This window comes from Cynocephalus volans, chromosome 6, assembly GCF_027409185.1.
Source record: "Cynocephalus volans isolate mCynVol1 chromosome 6, mCynVol1.pri, whole genome shotgun sequence".
NCBI lineage: Eukaryota > Metazoa > Chordata > Mammalia > Dermoptera > Cynocephalidae > Cynocephalus > Cynocephalus volans.
Genome location: NC_084465.1, coordinates 85,042,080 through 85,057,328, shown reverse-complemented (window position 1 = coordinate 85,057,328; position 15,249 = coordinate 85,042,080). Strand labels below are relative to the sequence as shown.

General features: G+C 41.5%; 2 protein-coding genes across 4 annotated transcripts in view; one reads left to right on the top strand and one right to left on the bottom strand.

Annotated features, from left to right (window-relative positions):
* Positions 1-5,041, top strand: part of CDCA7L (cell division cycle associated 7 like) — a 47,883-nt gene extending 42,842 nt beyond the window's left edge. For 2 of the 3 annotated variants that reach the window (XM_063098621.1, XM_063098620.1), the window contains exons 6-10: positions 18-188; positions 875-1,000; positions 1,781-1,930; positions 3,049-3,185; positions 3,637-5,041. In XM_063098621.1, the coding sequence (XP_062954691.1) occupies positions 18-188; positions 875-1,000; positions 1,781-1,930; positions 3,049-3,185; positions 3,637-3,667 (615 nt within the window). In that variant the 3' untranslated portion in view covers positions 3,668-5,041. The remainder of the gene's footprint in view (positions 1-17; positions 189-874; positions 1,001-1,780; positions 1,931-3,048; positions 3,186-3,636) is intronic. The other variant, XM_063098622.1, reaches the window with a different exon arrangement.
* Positions 4,702-15,249, bottom strand: part of DNAH11 (dynein axonemal heavy chain 11) — a 315,191-nt gene continuing 304,643 nt past the window's right edge. The window contains exons 77-82 of the mRNA XM_063101058.1: positions 13,747-13,989; positions 10,927-11,109; positions 10,733-10,848; positions 6,459-6,571; positions 5,812-5,952; positions 4,702-4,949 (exon numbers count right to left, since the gene is read on the bottom strand). Of these exons, the coding sequence (XP_062957128.1) occupies positions 4,702-4,949; positions 5,812-5,952; positions 6,459-6,571; positions 10,733-10,848; positions 10,927-11,109; positions 13,747-13,989 (1,044 nt within the window). The remainder of the gene's footprint in view (positions 4,950-5,811; positions 5,953-6,458; positions 6,572-10,732; positions 10,849-10,926; positions 11,110-13,746; positions 13,990-15,249) is intronic.

Below are 15,249 nucleotides of genomic sequence, written 5' to 3'. Positions count from 1 at the left end.
TGTGCTCTTGATTTCAGAAGAAGAAAACAGTGAGACGGGCCTTCTCAGAGGGACAGATCACACGACGCATGAACCCCACCCGGAGCGCGCGGCCTCCTGAGAAGTTTGCTCTAGAGAACTACACTTTCTCAGCTGCCAAATTTGCAGAAGAGTTTTACAGTTTCAAAAGAAGGAAAACAATTAGTGGGGTATTTTCTGACTGTAAAAAAACTGAGAACCAGTCTAAGCCACTGGTCCTCAAACGTTAGCATGCATCATTTACGCTAGGGCTAGTTAAAAGTGCAGGGTTCTGACTTGGTAGGCTCACAGCAGCAGAGCACTTGCGTTTCTACCAAGTTCCCAGGTGATGCCAAGGCCCCTGGGCCCACACTTTGAGAAGAACCCCTGGTGTAAGGTGTAGGTCATAGAGAGAGTCCTTTAACCTATGACCCAACTTGATCTCCAGTAGAGGCAAAAATGGCCTGGTAGTGGCTCCATTCAGTTTTGTGGCTTTGCATGTGGGAAAGTAAAGTGATGCCTCCTTGCCTTTCCATTTCAGGAATGAGGCGTTTCAGGTGCTTCAGTCTAGAGGGAGAAACTTTAGACCCTGTTCCCGTTGGCAGGTTTGGCTGTTCAGTGTGGTTCATGTTGTTTACTTCCCTGTCCCCACAGTGTACAGCAGAAACCAAAAGAACCTCCGCATTTCTCATTTATTGTTGTATCGCCTTGCTGAGAAGGTGCTCAGTAAATGACTAAATGAATGAAATGATTCCAAAAGAGGGATATGGTTAATATGAATGGTGCTAGATCTCTGAGAGCTGGAAATTTTTATGTTTTTTTTTTTTTAACCAGTCAAAATATCTTATTCTAGATTTCGCTTTTGTTCATTTTGCAGGGGAAATGCCAGGGTTATAGACGACGTCACCGTATATCTTCTTTTCGGCCAGTGGAGGATATTACCGAAGAGGACTTAGAAAATGTTGCCATAACTGTTCGAGATAAAATCTATGATAAAGTTCTGGTAAATGATATATTATGAATAATTTGTGTAGTTGTAATTCTTATTGGGAATCCAAGGCATTGGTGTTTGAAATTCTACTTGGTTTTTAAACTATAATCCGGGCTTACACCTTGGTGCCATCTCCCCACGGGCTGAGGCAGGCTCTAACTTGGAGAGTCAAGGGTGTGCTGTGACTGGGAAGGGGAAGACAGCTTAGTGCCATAATTGTCATCAGGGGAGAAGTCTGTCTTGGGGATGCATGTAATCTGGGGGAAGGTGGGAGTACAGATTGGAAGAGCATAGTTACATATAATTACTGTATTTTAAAACTGTTATATAGTTTTATGTTTAAATATTGAAAAAGATAGTATGTTTAAATATTGAAAAAGATAGTGTATTGGGGGTGAGGGTAATATAACCATAGAAAACAAAGTTTGACAGAGTATCTTTGGTTGGTAGGAAATGGGTTAAAATTCCTTCTAAGTGGTTATTTAGAGAGAGGCTGTATGTTGTACATCATTTTTTTTTTTTATTAATGGGACACTGTCCTAAGGTAGGATTAAAATGTCTTTAATTGCCAACATTTTTAAACCAGGAGATTTTACATTGAAGGTATCTGGGTCTTGAGCACTAGGCTGGAGCTGAGTTGATGCCATGGTTTGTACTAGGGAAACAATCCTGCTGGATTCTAGGAGAGAGGTAGTGCTTCGTGCACTTGGTAATGTACATGGCAGCTTCTGGCCTCATGGGCGTCACAGTATAAATCCCCATGTTCACCCGCTCATTGCCTTCCCCCGCTAGGGTAACACGTGCCATCAGTGTCGGCAGAAGACCATCGACACCAAGACAGTGTGTCGGAACCAGAGCTGTGGCGGAGTGCGAGGACAGTTCTGTGGACCATGCCTGCGGAATCGCTATGGGGAGGATGTGAGATCAGCACTGCTGGACCCGGTAGGAACAGGGTTTGCCTTTGTTACAAATCATAGTGGCGAAGGGGAAGCAAGCTGAAGATGGGGATCCCTGGGTCCTTACTCAGGACCAGTAGCTGTAGAGCTCTGGTTTCTGTAGAGCCCTACCACCTTCCCCTTTTTCTGTATCTTAAGACTCTAGGGGACATAAAAAATAGGATTTCCTTCTGGAAAGGGAGGGAGCAAGCTGACCAGTGGATAGGATAGGAGAAGAGTTTGTGTTAGCAAAACTTTCTTAGAGCTGTCTGGTTTTGTGCAAGTTAATCCCTGTGCCTTTCCTCCAGCAAAGTGATTTACCTTTGATTTTCTTGGGCTGGGCCAGGCTAGGAGGTGGGTATATCACAGGAAAGAGTACTTTCTACATGCCCAGCACAGTGCTAAGTGTCTCTCACATCTGTTAATGCAGTTATTCTATTTGTTATTCTTAATTCCTTTCATCTTGTGAACTAGGTATACAACCTCTCTATGCCTCAGTTCCCTCTGTAAAATGAGATGATAGCATTATAGTTAGTGAGTATGACCTTGAACTTGGGTAGTATGGCTCCAGAGTCCATGCTCTTAAACAACACTTCACTGACTCTTATGCAACAGTCATAGGGATAAATATACTGTCCCCAATTTACAGACAAACAAACTGCTGCTCAGGTTAAGCAGCTTAACAACAAACACAATTAGGAGAGCTAGAATTCATACCTTGATCTTTTGGAAATCCTGTGCTCCTAACACCAAGGCCAGCTTCCTGGGTGTATGCCCTATGTACTTACACAGGGCCCCCCGTACTTGGCTTAATGCTCTTGAAATTCTCCATAATTTTGGAACAGGGGGCCCTGTTAATTACATAGCTGGTCTTGTCTAAGGCCAGCATTTTTCAGTGTTCCTGTGTGTGTGGTGTGGGGTGGTTGCCCTTTCTGGGCCTCTCTGAAACATGAGGAAGGAGGCGATGCTCTGGATGACCCTTCGCCCACCGTGAGGACCACCTGTGACATAGACCGAAAGACACCATGTGATTAAAGACTGGTGGAGAGGCCAGGCTGGATCAGAATTCTACATCTTACTAGAGCCTGGAGATAATGGAGAAATCTCTCCTGTCATCTCTCTCAGGATTGGGTGTGTCCTCCCTGCCGTGGGATCTGCAACTGCAGCTACTGTAGGAGGCGGGATGGCCGCTGTGCCACAGGCATCCTCATTCATCTGGCCAAGTTTTATGGTTATGATAACGTTAAGGAATATCTGGAGAGGTGAGTCTCTAGCAATTTTAAAATGGAGGCTGCGAGCCCCGGCCCCTCATGGGAGACCCTCTAGGTAGGCAGGGTTGCCTCTAACCAGAATTTCCCCTTGTATAAAACTGCAATGGAAAGCATAGGCAGGCTGAGGGGCACTGCAAAGAGGTAGGCGCAGCCCTAACCCTAATGAGCAGAGACTTTACAACGAGGATGCAGAGTTGTAGGCTACCACGTTCATGTACATAACCAACTCTGGAGCACAATTTGGGATGGGGGAGGGAGGCTAGTCACACTTGGGGCATACTGTATGCAGGGACGAGGAGTCAGGACTTGAGCCTCAGGAGACCAGGTTCTGGCTTTGTACTTTCAGGGAGTTGTTAAATCTCCCTCGCCTAGAAGGCTGCTTCGCGTTTGCCTTGTCCGATTAACTGATTAACTTATCAAACATTTCTCATCTTTTTCTCAGCCTACAAAAGCAGCTGGTAGAAGATAATTAAGAGAAAAAAGAACCAACCAGCTCACTATAGAGTACTCCAACGAGACATGCGTACTGTTTGTGCCTAAGATTTCATACAGTTGGGTTTTTATGCAGAAATTCTTTGCAGAGTTTAGTTTCTAAATACTATTTTTTTTAAAAAAGATGGTTTATATGCTTAAAAAGATTTCTCAGGAAGACAGCAGAGGAATCTGTATGTGTACATGTATACACAGACCTGTTTGTATATTGAATTGTTAAAAATATCTGCTGATTAAAAAACAATTTAAATGGGGCGTAGATAAAGTTCAGGTAAGTTACAGAGAAGACAGACATTATATAAGCAACTCTTTCCTTTGACACTGTGTAATTATCTATGTTGCCTTTTTGCTTTTGCAATCTTTTACTTCCAAACATATAGTAATTGTAGGCCAAGTTTTTACAGGCGTTAAATACCCTTTAGTTTGCCTTGTTATGAGAGACCATAGTTCAAACCACATAGTTGAACCTACTCTGGGTCATTGGAGGTGTATACCGAAGAACGTTCCCCTAAATTACAAAGTGCAATTAATCACAGAACTTGAGAGGACTAGAGTTTTATTTTTGTTAAAACTTGACCGAGCACAAGTGAACCATCGTGTTACACACTGGAAGTCTTAGAGCCTACAGGACTGTCTGTGTCTCTGCCTTCAGGACTTGCCTGGGTCCTGCTGCTTCTATGTTCGGAAAGAATTTAAGGGCTAATTTTTAATTTAAAAAGATTTTGCTGTTTGATATCTATAAGAACTAAATCCCCTTTGCAGCTGCATTGTTTTTGAGATTTTGTATGTTCAGTGATGGAACTGTGAGAACGGCTGTACTGTTTTGTGTTGAGGGGTTTCTAAGGGGGTACTAGGGAAAGCTAGAATCAATGAACATAGATTCTTTTTTACATTTGCTTCTTTCTCTTCCCTGTCTCTACTTTTAAGCATAGTGTTTAAAAAATTGAACATATCTGTAAGTTGCTAAAAAGTTACATTAAGCTGGAGGAATGCAAGTCCCAGCATGAAGGCCACCTCACGCCTCCAGCAGCAGGGCAACGCCTGCCAGAACCCATTTTGCAGTCTTCTCTTTGCTCTTCAGCCTGAATGTCCACACGTAATTGGGGCCTCTCATTTTGGTTTTGTACACGGGGCACTCATAGGTGTGTTTGGTTTCTTGTCTATCCATGGGTATGGCTTTTGCAAAGATGACTGGCATCATGGATGTCAACTCCTTGAGGCGGGCATCAGCGATTGTTCCTGACTGGGTGTCCCATCTGGCACCTATGGCAGAAATCAATGGTTGCAACTGTGTGGCATGTTGGTAGTGATCATCTAATTGTTTGGCACAATAAACATTCCAGTTTTGTCACCTCTTTGCTTGTCAGTAGCATCCTTACCGAGCTGGCCCGTGACTGAGATCTAAGAGAGAAGTTAATATACCTGCTGCTGAGGGGCCACTTTTACACATAGTAAGCAAAGGTTATTGCTTCCAGGCTTAACAACTAAGCTTTGGTATGGAATAAGATTCTAGAAGAATTCAGACTCATCAAAGCACACAAAAGTCTCCAGTTCACCACACTCCCTCTCCACCGTGCCTTATTTTCTTACACCAAGTTCAGGCTCCTTGTTTCCATCAACCCAGGCTTTAAACATCTGAACTTGGGGCACTTGCTTTAAATTGAAAAAGGAGCATCTTGATAGGGACTAAAAGTCCTACAAAGAAACACATGGCCAAGTAAATTTGAAAAATACTCTATCCCCCCTAGAAATTCACATGTGAAATGGCATTTTAAAGGCTTGGAGAAGTCTTGTAATAAAATTCTAGAGTGAATTTTCTGACAGTTTTTAAAAAGTAGAAGAAAGATTCTGAATCAATTACATTGAAAAATAACATGAATTCAGTATAGGTCTTAAGTTGTCTTGTGGCATTAACACCAGGTAAGTGCAGAATTTAAGTGACAGCCATAACCCCATGAGCCTCCAAATTTGGCTCACATTGGACACATCCTGGCATTTAAGTTGTCAGAAAGAAAGAAGGAAATGAGGTAAATAACCACTAGCATAAGGTTACTGTATATGTGAGCGATGCTGAGACATGGGACAAACAAGGAAGGGCTTGACACTACTCCTGAGGGTGTCCCACCTTCCATCCAGAGCCCGTGGAGGTATGCGCCTTCCCGTGGGGGATGACTGTAATCCTCCTTCGTTTTTTTGGTAACGTCAACAGTCAAGCATATTTTATCCAGTGGCCATCCATTTTTTCGAGCCATGGTCTGCATGATTGCTTTGGGAAGAAAAGGAACAGGGCTTGAATAAGAAAAAAAAGTTGTACATAAGGATCCCTGGAGCCACCAGTCAGCTGAGGCAGTCTTCAGCCCTGGGGATTCTTTGGGATTTGTGTGTGGCTGCACTAGAGTAGGGGCTGGCAAATGAAGGCCTTCAGGGTAAGCCACTGTCCCTGTAAACAGTTGTACTAGGACAGCCACAGGTGCTTGTTTACGTATTGTCTATGGTCATGTTTGCTCTACAGAGGCAGAGACCATGTGGTCTTTACAGAAAAGGTTTGCCAGAGTGCACCACACCCCACCTCACTCTGGCTGGTCCTGGGCTCCCGCTGCTCTTCGCCTGCCTGGAACTTTATTTCCTCTCTGGGTGCCACGGTCACTTGTACTCCTTTTTTGTAATGGTTTCTGCTTGTGGGTTGGTGGCCAGGGCAGAGAGACTGCACTATAGGGAAAGCAAGCGGTGTGGGCCTGTCAGCATCAGGGACTGCCCTGCCTCAGCCCTTACCAGTTAAGAAGGACTGTGGGTTGAAAAAGCCAGAAAGCCACACCACAGCTGGAAGGGCAAGGTCTTGTGTCCAAGTATCAAGTTCTCGGCATCGCAGGAGAAGGTCATTAAACCTGGTTAATGGAAGGTAGGAAAAAAGCAAGCTTACATTTTAGTAAATACATGTCTTCCAGTAAGATTGTGGAGTGGTGGATGGGGAGGGCTGGTGGTGATGGAGAAGTTTATTACTGACATCCTGTACAGTCCTTGCCTGATGGTGTGTAGGCCACTGTCCCTTTAAAGGACTAGTCTGTCGACATTTTCTGTTGAAATTTTATACCTGTAGCTCTTACCATTAGCAGCAAGAAACACTGGGGAATATGGAAAATTGCATTTATTCAGCAACTATTTTATTTAGATCCTCCTAGTGCTCTGTGGTGAATGTACTAAGGTCAGCTCTGAATGATCTGGGCTGATGAGCGCCAACATGGAGGTATGTATGGGGCATGGTGGGAACACACAGCAAAGAACACCTGCGTCTGAGGACAGGGGAGGGGAGGGCTGCAGTGGCTGTCACAGGAGCAAGAGTTGCCAGGAAGGGTGACAGGCAGAGGGAACAGCATGTGCAGAGGCAGTAGAGCATGCCACATGTCTTCCCACCTGTGGTGATTACCTGAAAGGGGAAGGGAATGGTTATTAAGGAAAACAACCTGCCACCAACTGCATGTCTGCTGTGTGAGAAACCGCTGTTTATATATGTGTTTTCTCATGTAATCCTCATGATTGTGCAAGGTAGGAAGTATCCAGTTTACCAGTGAGGAAGCCAGCTCACAGAGGCTGAGGAAAAATGAACATCTTTGATCAAGTTAGGGAATACGAAACCTTGAAATGTAGGTGTAAGGGCTGCTAAAAGGAGTGGGGGAAAGGGGCAGGGCTAAGGGACGGGGCACTGAGGGGACAGTTCAACATAAAAGCCAGCAGAGCAGTCCTCCAGCCTGAGGGCTGCACAGGCTAGCACAGAAGTTTTCTGGGACCTTGTTTGGTTTGGACCTAGAAAGTAAGCTGCATTGAACGAGGAATTGCCTCGCTAGCCACCCCTGCAGAAAATGTGTGCCTGGGATATGTGGCCGACTTGGCTGTGAAAAGAATCGAAGACTCGGAATGGTACGTTCAGACTTGAGTAAGACCAAGGAAAATTCCTGCCAGCATAGAACATGGGCCTGTGCCCCACTGCATAATAAATTCTTTCAAATAGCTGGATTAGGAAAAACGTACTTGAAAATAATGAAAAGGAACAGCACAGGCTCTATGCAAAGATAATGTAAAGAAAAAAGGCAAAGATTGGGAAAAGCCAGGGCAGGAAAAGATTCTTACCTCACAGTGTTGCCACAATGAGGGAAAACATTGCAGCCAGGCAACTGATTGCTTGTTTAAGCAGGATCATGATTTGGTATGAGGTAAGACAAAGTGAGGAAATTAAGTTGGAAGATCTCGGGGGTGAAGTAGAAAAAACAATTACAGGAATGAAAGCAAAAAGTGAAGTGTAGTGTAAGGGAGAATAATAAAGGCAAATGAGATGGAAACAAAAGGGTTAGAGTGAAAATAAGATGAAAGCTGAAATTAAACAATGAATATTTAATAACCTAATTCTAGATAATCTGAGTTTTTCTAAATTACAAATTTGTATAATCAAGGGCATATATCCTGTTCCAAGAAAATTTGGCACTGTATATCATTGCCAAGGTGTATCAAACATAATATGGACTGTAAAGATAAAGAATCCCCTGTGTGGCCAGGGAAAGACATAAAGCCATTTATAAAGGGAAAACAATTATGCTAGCCTTAGACATCTCCACAGCAGCATCTGACAAGAGAACAGAGTGATGCCTACAGAGTCCTCCAGCTGAGTGTGAATTTTTTTTATAACCAGCTAAACTATCATTCAGGTGTAAGGACAGCAGACTATATTGCATGAAAAACCACTAGCAAATCCAACAAAAAGGAAGGTTTATAACCTAGGTAAGGACATAAAAATAGGGTAATCTCAAAAAAAAAAAAAAGGACTCATGAATTTATAAGTATGTTTAAACTCCTCAGAAAAAGAATGGTCATAAAAGCAAAAACAGGAAATTACAAAACTAGGTCAGACACCTCTCTCCCCTCCAAAAATATAAACAACTTGGAACAGAAAATTATGAACGATAAAATTTTAAAAATCAAGCAAAAAAAAAAAAAAAAAAAAAAAAAGCAAAACCCAGACTGGAGGCAGTTGAAGATCACCCAGAACCGATTAAATCAACCAGAATATAGCAGAGAAAGACAGACTGAAAATATAAGAAGTCAGGTAGATAAATACAGATAATGAGAATGAGGGGAAGGCCATATTTAGAGAAATAAGGGCTAAGAATTTTTCAGAATGGAAACTATGGATGGATGAGCATTTAAAACAGCACACAGTACCAAGTGGGATACATTTTTAAAAATCCAAACGTAAATACAGTAGTTAAATTGTAGAACATCAAGTGTAAAGAGAGAAATCTTAAAAATGTTACTTGTGAAGGTATCTACAATCTATTCTAGAAAATAGTGGAGTTAGAACACTGAAGTCCAGAAAAGAAATAATCCTTGTGTCCTGGAATTCTACATATAAGTAAACTATCAGTCAAGAGAGCACAGTGAAGACAGTTAGGACATAGAATATGATTTACCATCCCCTGCCCTCAAAGCCCTAGTATACATTTTTTACTTTGGTAAAAAGAAAAGGGAGCCCAGGACAAGATGCAAAAAGCAAGGATGAGCAAAGAAATTGATACAGTTTATTGTTAATGCAAAGATAATTATTGGCTACAAACAAAACTGAACAAAAATACCATGGTTTAAAATAAGATTGAACTACAATTCCAGACCTGAAGGAGGTTGATGTTCAGAAGGTGGTTGAAAGGTCTAAAGAAAAAAAATGCTGGCTCTACACTGTTAGAAAAATCAAGAGTGTGTATGTTATAATGTAAAAGGTCTAAAACTAAAATAATAAGAATGGTACAGAGATAAACATGGAATAAAGAAAACCATTAAACTGATAGAAATCAGAAAAGGTTGTTTAAGAAAACGAAACTAAGAAAAATACAGAAATTAGAAAGCACAAAAGATGGTGGAAATAAGTCCAGAGTTGTTAATCATGAAACGTAACTTGTAAATATAAATCGTGCATCTCTAGATACCCAACTTGGGATATTTACAGCATTAGAAATCCTTCCCTGTTGTGGTGATTTGCTGCCACCTGTGGCATTCACACATTGTGCCTCCTGCCCCTGTGTCTACCCATCCTACACAGCCAACACTTGAGAGCCTGGGGACCAATGTGCGGTCATTTGGGATTCTAATAGGACCTTCCAGTTTAAGGCCCAGGGTAGTGAGCTGGTTCTTGGACGAATGATTTAGGGAAGCAGGGATGGAGAACCTCAGCACCAAAAATCCAGTGATAAAGTTGTGAAACTTCCTGAATTGTTCACCAAGGCCAAGAGCAGTTGGAGGTGAGGCTGGCCTTCAGTGATCTGTGAGTTTCTGCTTTGTGACGTATCTCTGCAGTCATGCCCCCATGTTGAAGGCAGTCTAGGTTACTGCATACCATATCGCGAACCTTAAAATGCTGTCTGTGAGATGGCATTAGTAATTACTGGCTTGGAAAATAAGGGTGTAAGAGGACACAAGGGCAACCTTAAGTTGCCATCTGTGGCCATGAACAGAGAAAAGAAAGAAAGAAAGAGCAATCACAGTACTTCGTTGAACTTTCAAAAGGAGAGGACAGAACTGAGGCTATCAGAGGTGAGAAAGGGGGAGGAGGAGGAAGGTTAGTGGGAGACTGGTTAAGGGCCACCACAAAAAATGATTACATCATGCAATGTTGGATATACTAATGATCCTGATTTGTGCATCTAAATAAATAAATAAATCTTCTAACAATTTGAGGGAATTCTATTATTATCTGCATTTTTCAGATGAAAAATTGAGACAGCAAGATATTAGGTATTTTGTCCAAGATCAAATACTAAGTAAGAGGCAGAATTTGAATCTTGCTCTAACACTGACTTTTAACTGAATTTTGTCTTTGAATAGACCAAGGAACAAAATTGGTGGTAGAGTCTACACAGATAAAACTGGTGGTAGAGTTTGCACAGTTACAGGCCAGGTACAGTCACAAAGCACAATCTTCACAGCTCTTAGGAGGCATAATTCAGAACACTGACCCAGCACCGAGGCTGATGGGGGCCAGTGGCAGCCATCAGAGAGCAGCTTACCACTGGGCTAGGCTGTAAGTAGATGCATAAGCCAGTTTGCTCCAAGCGTCTGGTACCGTGTTATAACTCAACGCGGACTGCTGGGCTTCCACATCAGGAGATAACGTCAACTCCCCCTTGCATGGGGAAAAAAGGCCACACAGTGAATATCATCCAGTGTGGGGAAGCCTGCTTCAGTCCCATTTTAAACTTACCTTCAAACCAAGGTCTAATTGTTGAAGTGATACGCGGATTTCCTGAATGAGAATATTCATCCTCTCACATTCTTGGAAGCAAACAAGAACGTAGGGGCTTCTATTTGGGTTTTTTTGCATTATCTCTGCCATGTTGAATTCTTCTGGAAGTTTCTCCAAAATGTCTTCCAAGACGTTCTTAACCTTAAATCGTTAACACACACACAGAGATTTAGTTCCTTTTTATTTCAATTTTGGTCATGGTGACAATATTGTCTACGTTTTGAAGTTCTAGAATATATCATATAACTCCCAAAGATGCCCATAAATGTACTTAAAAGATGCCTACTACTTCCAGGAGGTGGGCAAAATGGGAGTGCCAACTCGCTCAGCTACTTCTGCATCAATGCCAGCCACTTCCCCTCTGTTAGGTCCCCAAATCCCAAACTGCTGTTTGTTTTCAGTTTATTCACTGTTAGCATTTAAGAAGTGTAAAAACCGTCATCAACTATGTGTCATTTGTATGTAAAAATATGATCAGAGGAAGTAGGACCCCATCATTTGGGTACTGTATTTTGTAATCTGCTAATTTAAAAAAATTTTTTGAAAAGTCATATGAACCAAAAAGGCCTTTTAAGGATGAGCTAATGCCAGTGACTTCATGTAATGCTGCCCTCCCAACCAGTGCATTATAAAGTTCGTGGAGCAATTTAGATCAACATTTTTAGTAACAAGGAATCCTAGATCTTCTATAGTTGTTGCCCTGGAAAAATGAAAGATTTATACACTGAAGATGCACATAGTACACAGATGTGCATATTCTATCTATGCAGTTTCACTAAGCTGGGAAAAACCAATAAATATCAAGAGATTGAAAAGTACTGCCTGTCTGTAACCTCAGGCAGCTTTCCCTCTTTCCTTGATTTCTCAGATTACTGTCTGTGGTTCTCACATCATGCTTGCAAGTTGCTTTAGCACTCTGGCAGGTAATTTGTCAGGTCCTGAAATCTTAAACTCATTTACAGCAGCCCTAGACAGTATGAAACAGTACCACAGAAGTCAGGTTAAAGAAATCTGGTTTCCTTCATTAGCCCTTTCTAGCTGTCTGGCCTTGGCAAGTCATCTAAGCTTATCTCTGAGCTAGGGATCCTGATAGCTATTGAGGGCTAAATGGCATATCTGTGAGCACTTTTTGTAGTAAGCACCCAGTAAATGATTGTTACAATCTGTTTGCCCCATCTTTAATTCATTTGCTCTGAATTTTCTGGTTTAAGGATCAACTTCCTTGGAGAGATGGACGCACAAAAAGCAGGTGCAGACCATCCTACTCTCTGCTTCTGTTAACACTATAGCTTTCCCCCACGTGGATGCATTTTTTCACTGTGCATCATCTTTTTAAAAAGGTAACGTTCTAAAAGAGATGACGTTAGTACATAGCATAAAACATGCTAGAACAAATTCTACAGCTTCTAAATTATGAGTTCTCAACGAATGGCCTGATTTCAAAAAATAATTGGAAAATTTCAGGATATAAGATGGACAGTTCCTGGGTCCTTACTATAATTAAATCTGATGTTTAGTGGGTTCCAACAACCTGCATGCTAGTCAGTCAAATCCTGACTAATAATTTTGAGAGAGAGATAAGGGCTAATTTATTGGGGGGGGAGTTAATTTCAGATTTTAAATTAAAGAGAAGATTTTAATCTAAATGTTATAAAATATGACCATCATTTCTCACCTCCATCATTTTAGGGCAATAACTTAATAGTAATGCCAGTCTCCTAAGACAACATAAAAGAGACACCATAACAAAATGACAGAACCAAAATCATTGAGAGAGTGAAAAGCAAGCCACAGATTTGGAGAAGATATTCGTAGTACATATATCTGAAAAAGGACACACATCCAGAATAAAGCGTTCTTATAAATCAATTAAGAAAGACTGACAGCTCAATTATAAATTGGACAAAAACTGGGAAAGGTGCTTCACACGAGAATATCCAAATGGTCTTACGCATATGAAAAGATGCTCAACGTTATTCCTCAACTGAGGAATGCAAAGTTAAAGTCACAATGAGATACTATTTCCCCTAACAAAATCACGAGTAGGTACAGCAGCTGGAATTCTCACGCACTGCTGGTGGGAGTGTAATTGGTACAACCATTTTAGGAAACAGGGAGTACCATTCAAGTTAAACATTATACCCTATGATCCAGCAATCCCACTCCTGGGTATAGAGAAGTGGATGGATACCTTTGAGAGTTTTATTTATTGACAACAGACTATAAGAATGTTTATGGCTGTGATATTCATAAAAGTGAAAAACTAGACACAACCAGAATGTCCATCCACAGTAGAACAGACAGAGAATTGTATATTCATATAATAGAACACTAAAGAAAAGTGAACCACTGGTACAGACAACAACATTGATGAATCTCACAATGTAATGTGGAGTGAAAGACAGACATAAATTAGAACATTCTATAGGATTCCATATATTTGAAGTTCAAAAACAGGCAAAGCTGATCTATGGCAATAGAGGGATAGTGGTTACCTTTGGGGGATGAAGAGGTTCCCTGACTGGGAAGGGAGGTGAGAATCGTTCTGGAGTGTTGGAAATGTGCTGTATTTTGATCTAGGTGGTGGTTATGTGGGTATATACATAGGTAAAATTTCATTGAATTGTACGCTTAAGATTAGTACTCTTCAGTGTATATACAAAGGTACTTCAAAAAGCTTGTGGAAATGGAATTAAAAGATAATACAAATCTTTCCATGAATTTTTGAAGCACCCTTGTAAGTTATACCTCAATAGAAAGAAAAGAAAGACTCCCTACCTTTTCTTCTGTAGACTGCCCTAGTTCCTCACTGCTCAGTGCATTCTTGGGCTGCATCTCCAGCAAAGTTCTGAAGAGAGTGTTGGATGTCACTGTCAGGAATTCTATTTCAGCATTTGGGTGGAGGCCGTACAGCGCAGGGCTTTCTGGAGGAAGCATTTCCTCGATGTACTGGTGGTAGCCTGAATAATCCAGGAAGGGTGGGACTGCAAATCCTGGTGCCAGCATAAGTTCATCTTCAATCTTCAACCACAAAGAAAAAGTCACTTATTCCAAATCTATGCAGATATCAATCTTCGCTTCCTAACCAACTTGAGAACACTCTGGCCAGAAGGTCCCAGCGCAATGCTGGATAGGTAGCAGGCTCTCTAAAATGTTCCATAAGCAATCATTCTGCTCCATGTATGGCACTAGGCTGACCTCAGGAGAATTCCAAGGAACACGCATGAATCTCATCCCTAAGATGACTTACTTTGCAGGGTCCTTGGGGCAATGCTACATACACACAAAAGGAATGAGTGCCGACCCCTGGTCAGCCTGTTGCAAGCTTCAATTCATTGATTCTCCCAACCACCCCCATTTCCCGGAGAGAAAATGGAGATTCCAACAGTAACTTGCCCAGGCAGATGTTTGACTTTAATAGTAATTCTAAACTCATTTTATTATGACTCTAGCCTATGCTTTCCCAGTGTACCATACTTTCTGCAGTACTACTTCAAATCATTTTACATATGATACGTGTGAATTTTATAAACATAAATCATTATATATGCATCTATTGAAAAATATGTGTGAGTGTGCATATACCAAGAGCCACATTGATGCTACCTCCCCAGGACTTTGAGCTACTCAGGACAGAGCCTCTGTTGTTCATCTCCAGATCCACAGACCCTGCTGCCATATGCTGATGCTCAATACACAGGTGCCTAATGAATGAAAGGCTGGAGTAATACAGCATTTATCCCGCCCATCTACCTCATTCAGGCTGGAGGAGAAGGTAGACATTCCCTAGGGAGGAACATCTTGGGCAAAGGAAATGTGAGCAGCAAGACCAAATCCTCTAAACGCTAGAAAGTAGATCTTCAAGATGTAACAGGAGAATTTATTGACCTGAGTCTCTGACCAGCTGTAAGCACAATCAAGTGCTCATAATTTCCTAGTTAACTCAGTATAATCTCAGATTTTTTCCCCTTGATTGCTCTTTAGTACTCAGAGGCCATTAACATCTGTTTTAATTTTCCCAGTCTTTCATGCCATAAATTCTGTCTATATATGCACTTAAATGTACAGGGAAATGTTATTTTTTAACTATTACCTAATGTAGTTATTTTCTGCCTAGATTTCTTAAATCAGTTTCTGAAAGTGGGGTTTGTCTGTAATTGTGTGTTATGCCACGGTCCCCTCACTATCACCCGGAGACAAAGTGAATATTCATGAATGCATTCAGTGATATGTCTCGATCACATAGTAAACCACTACAAACCTTGGAAGTATAAAAACTTC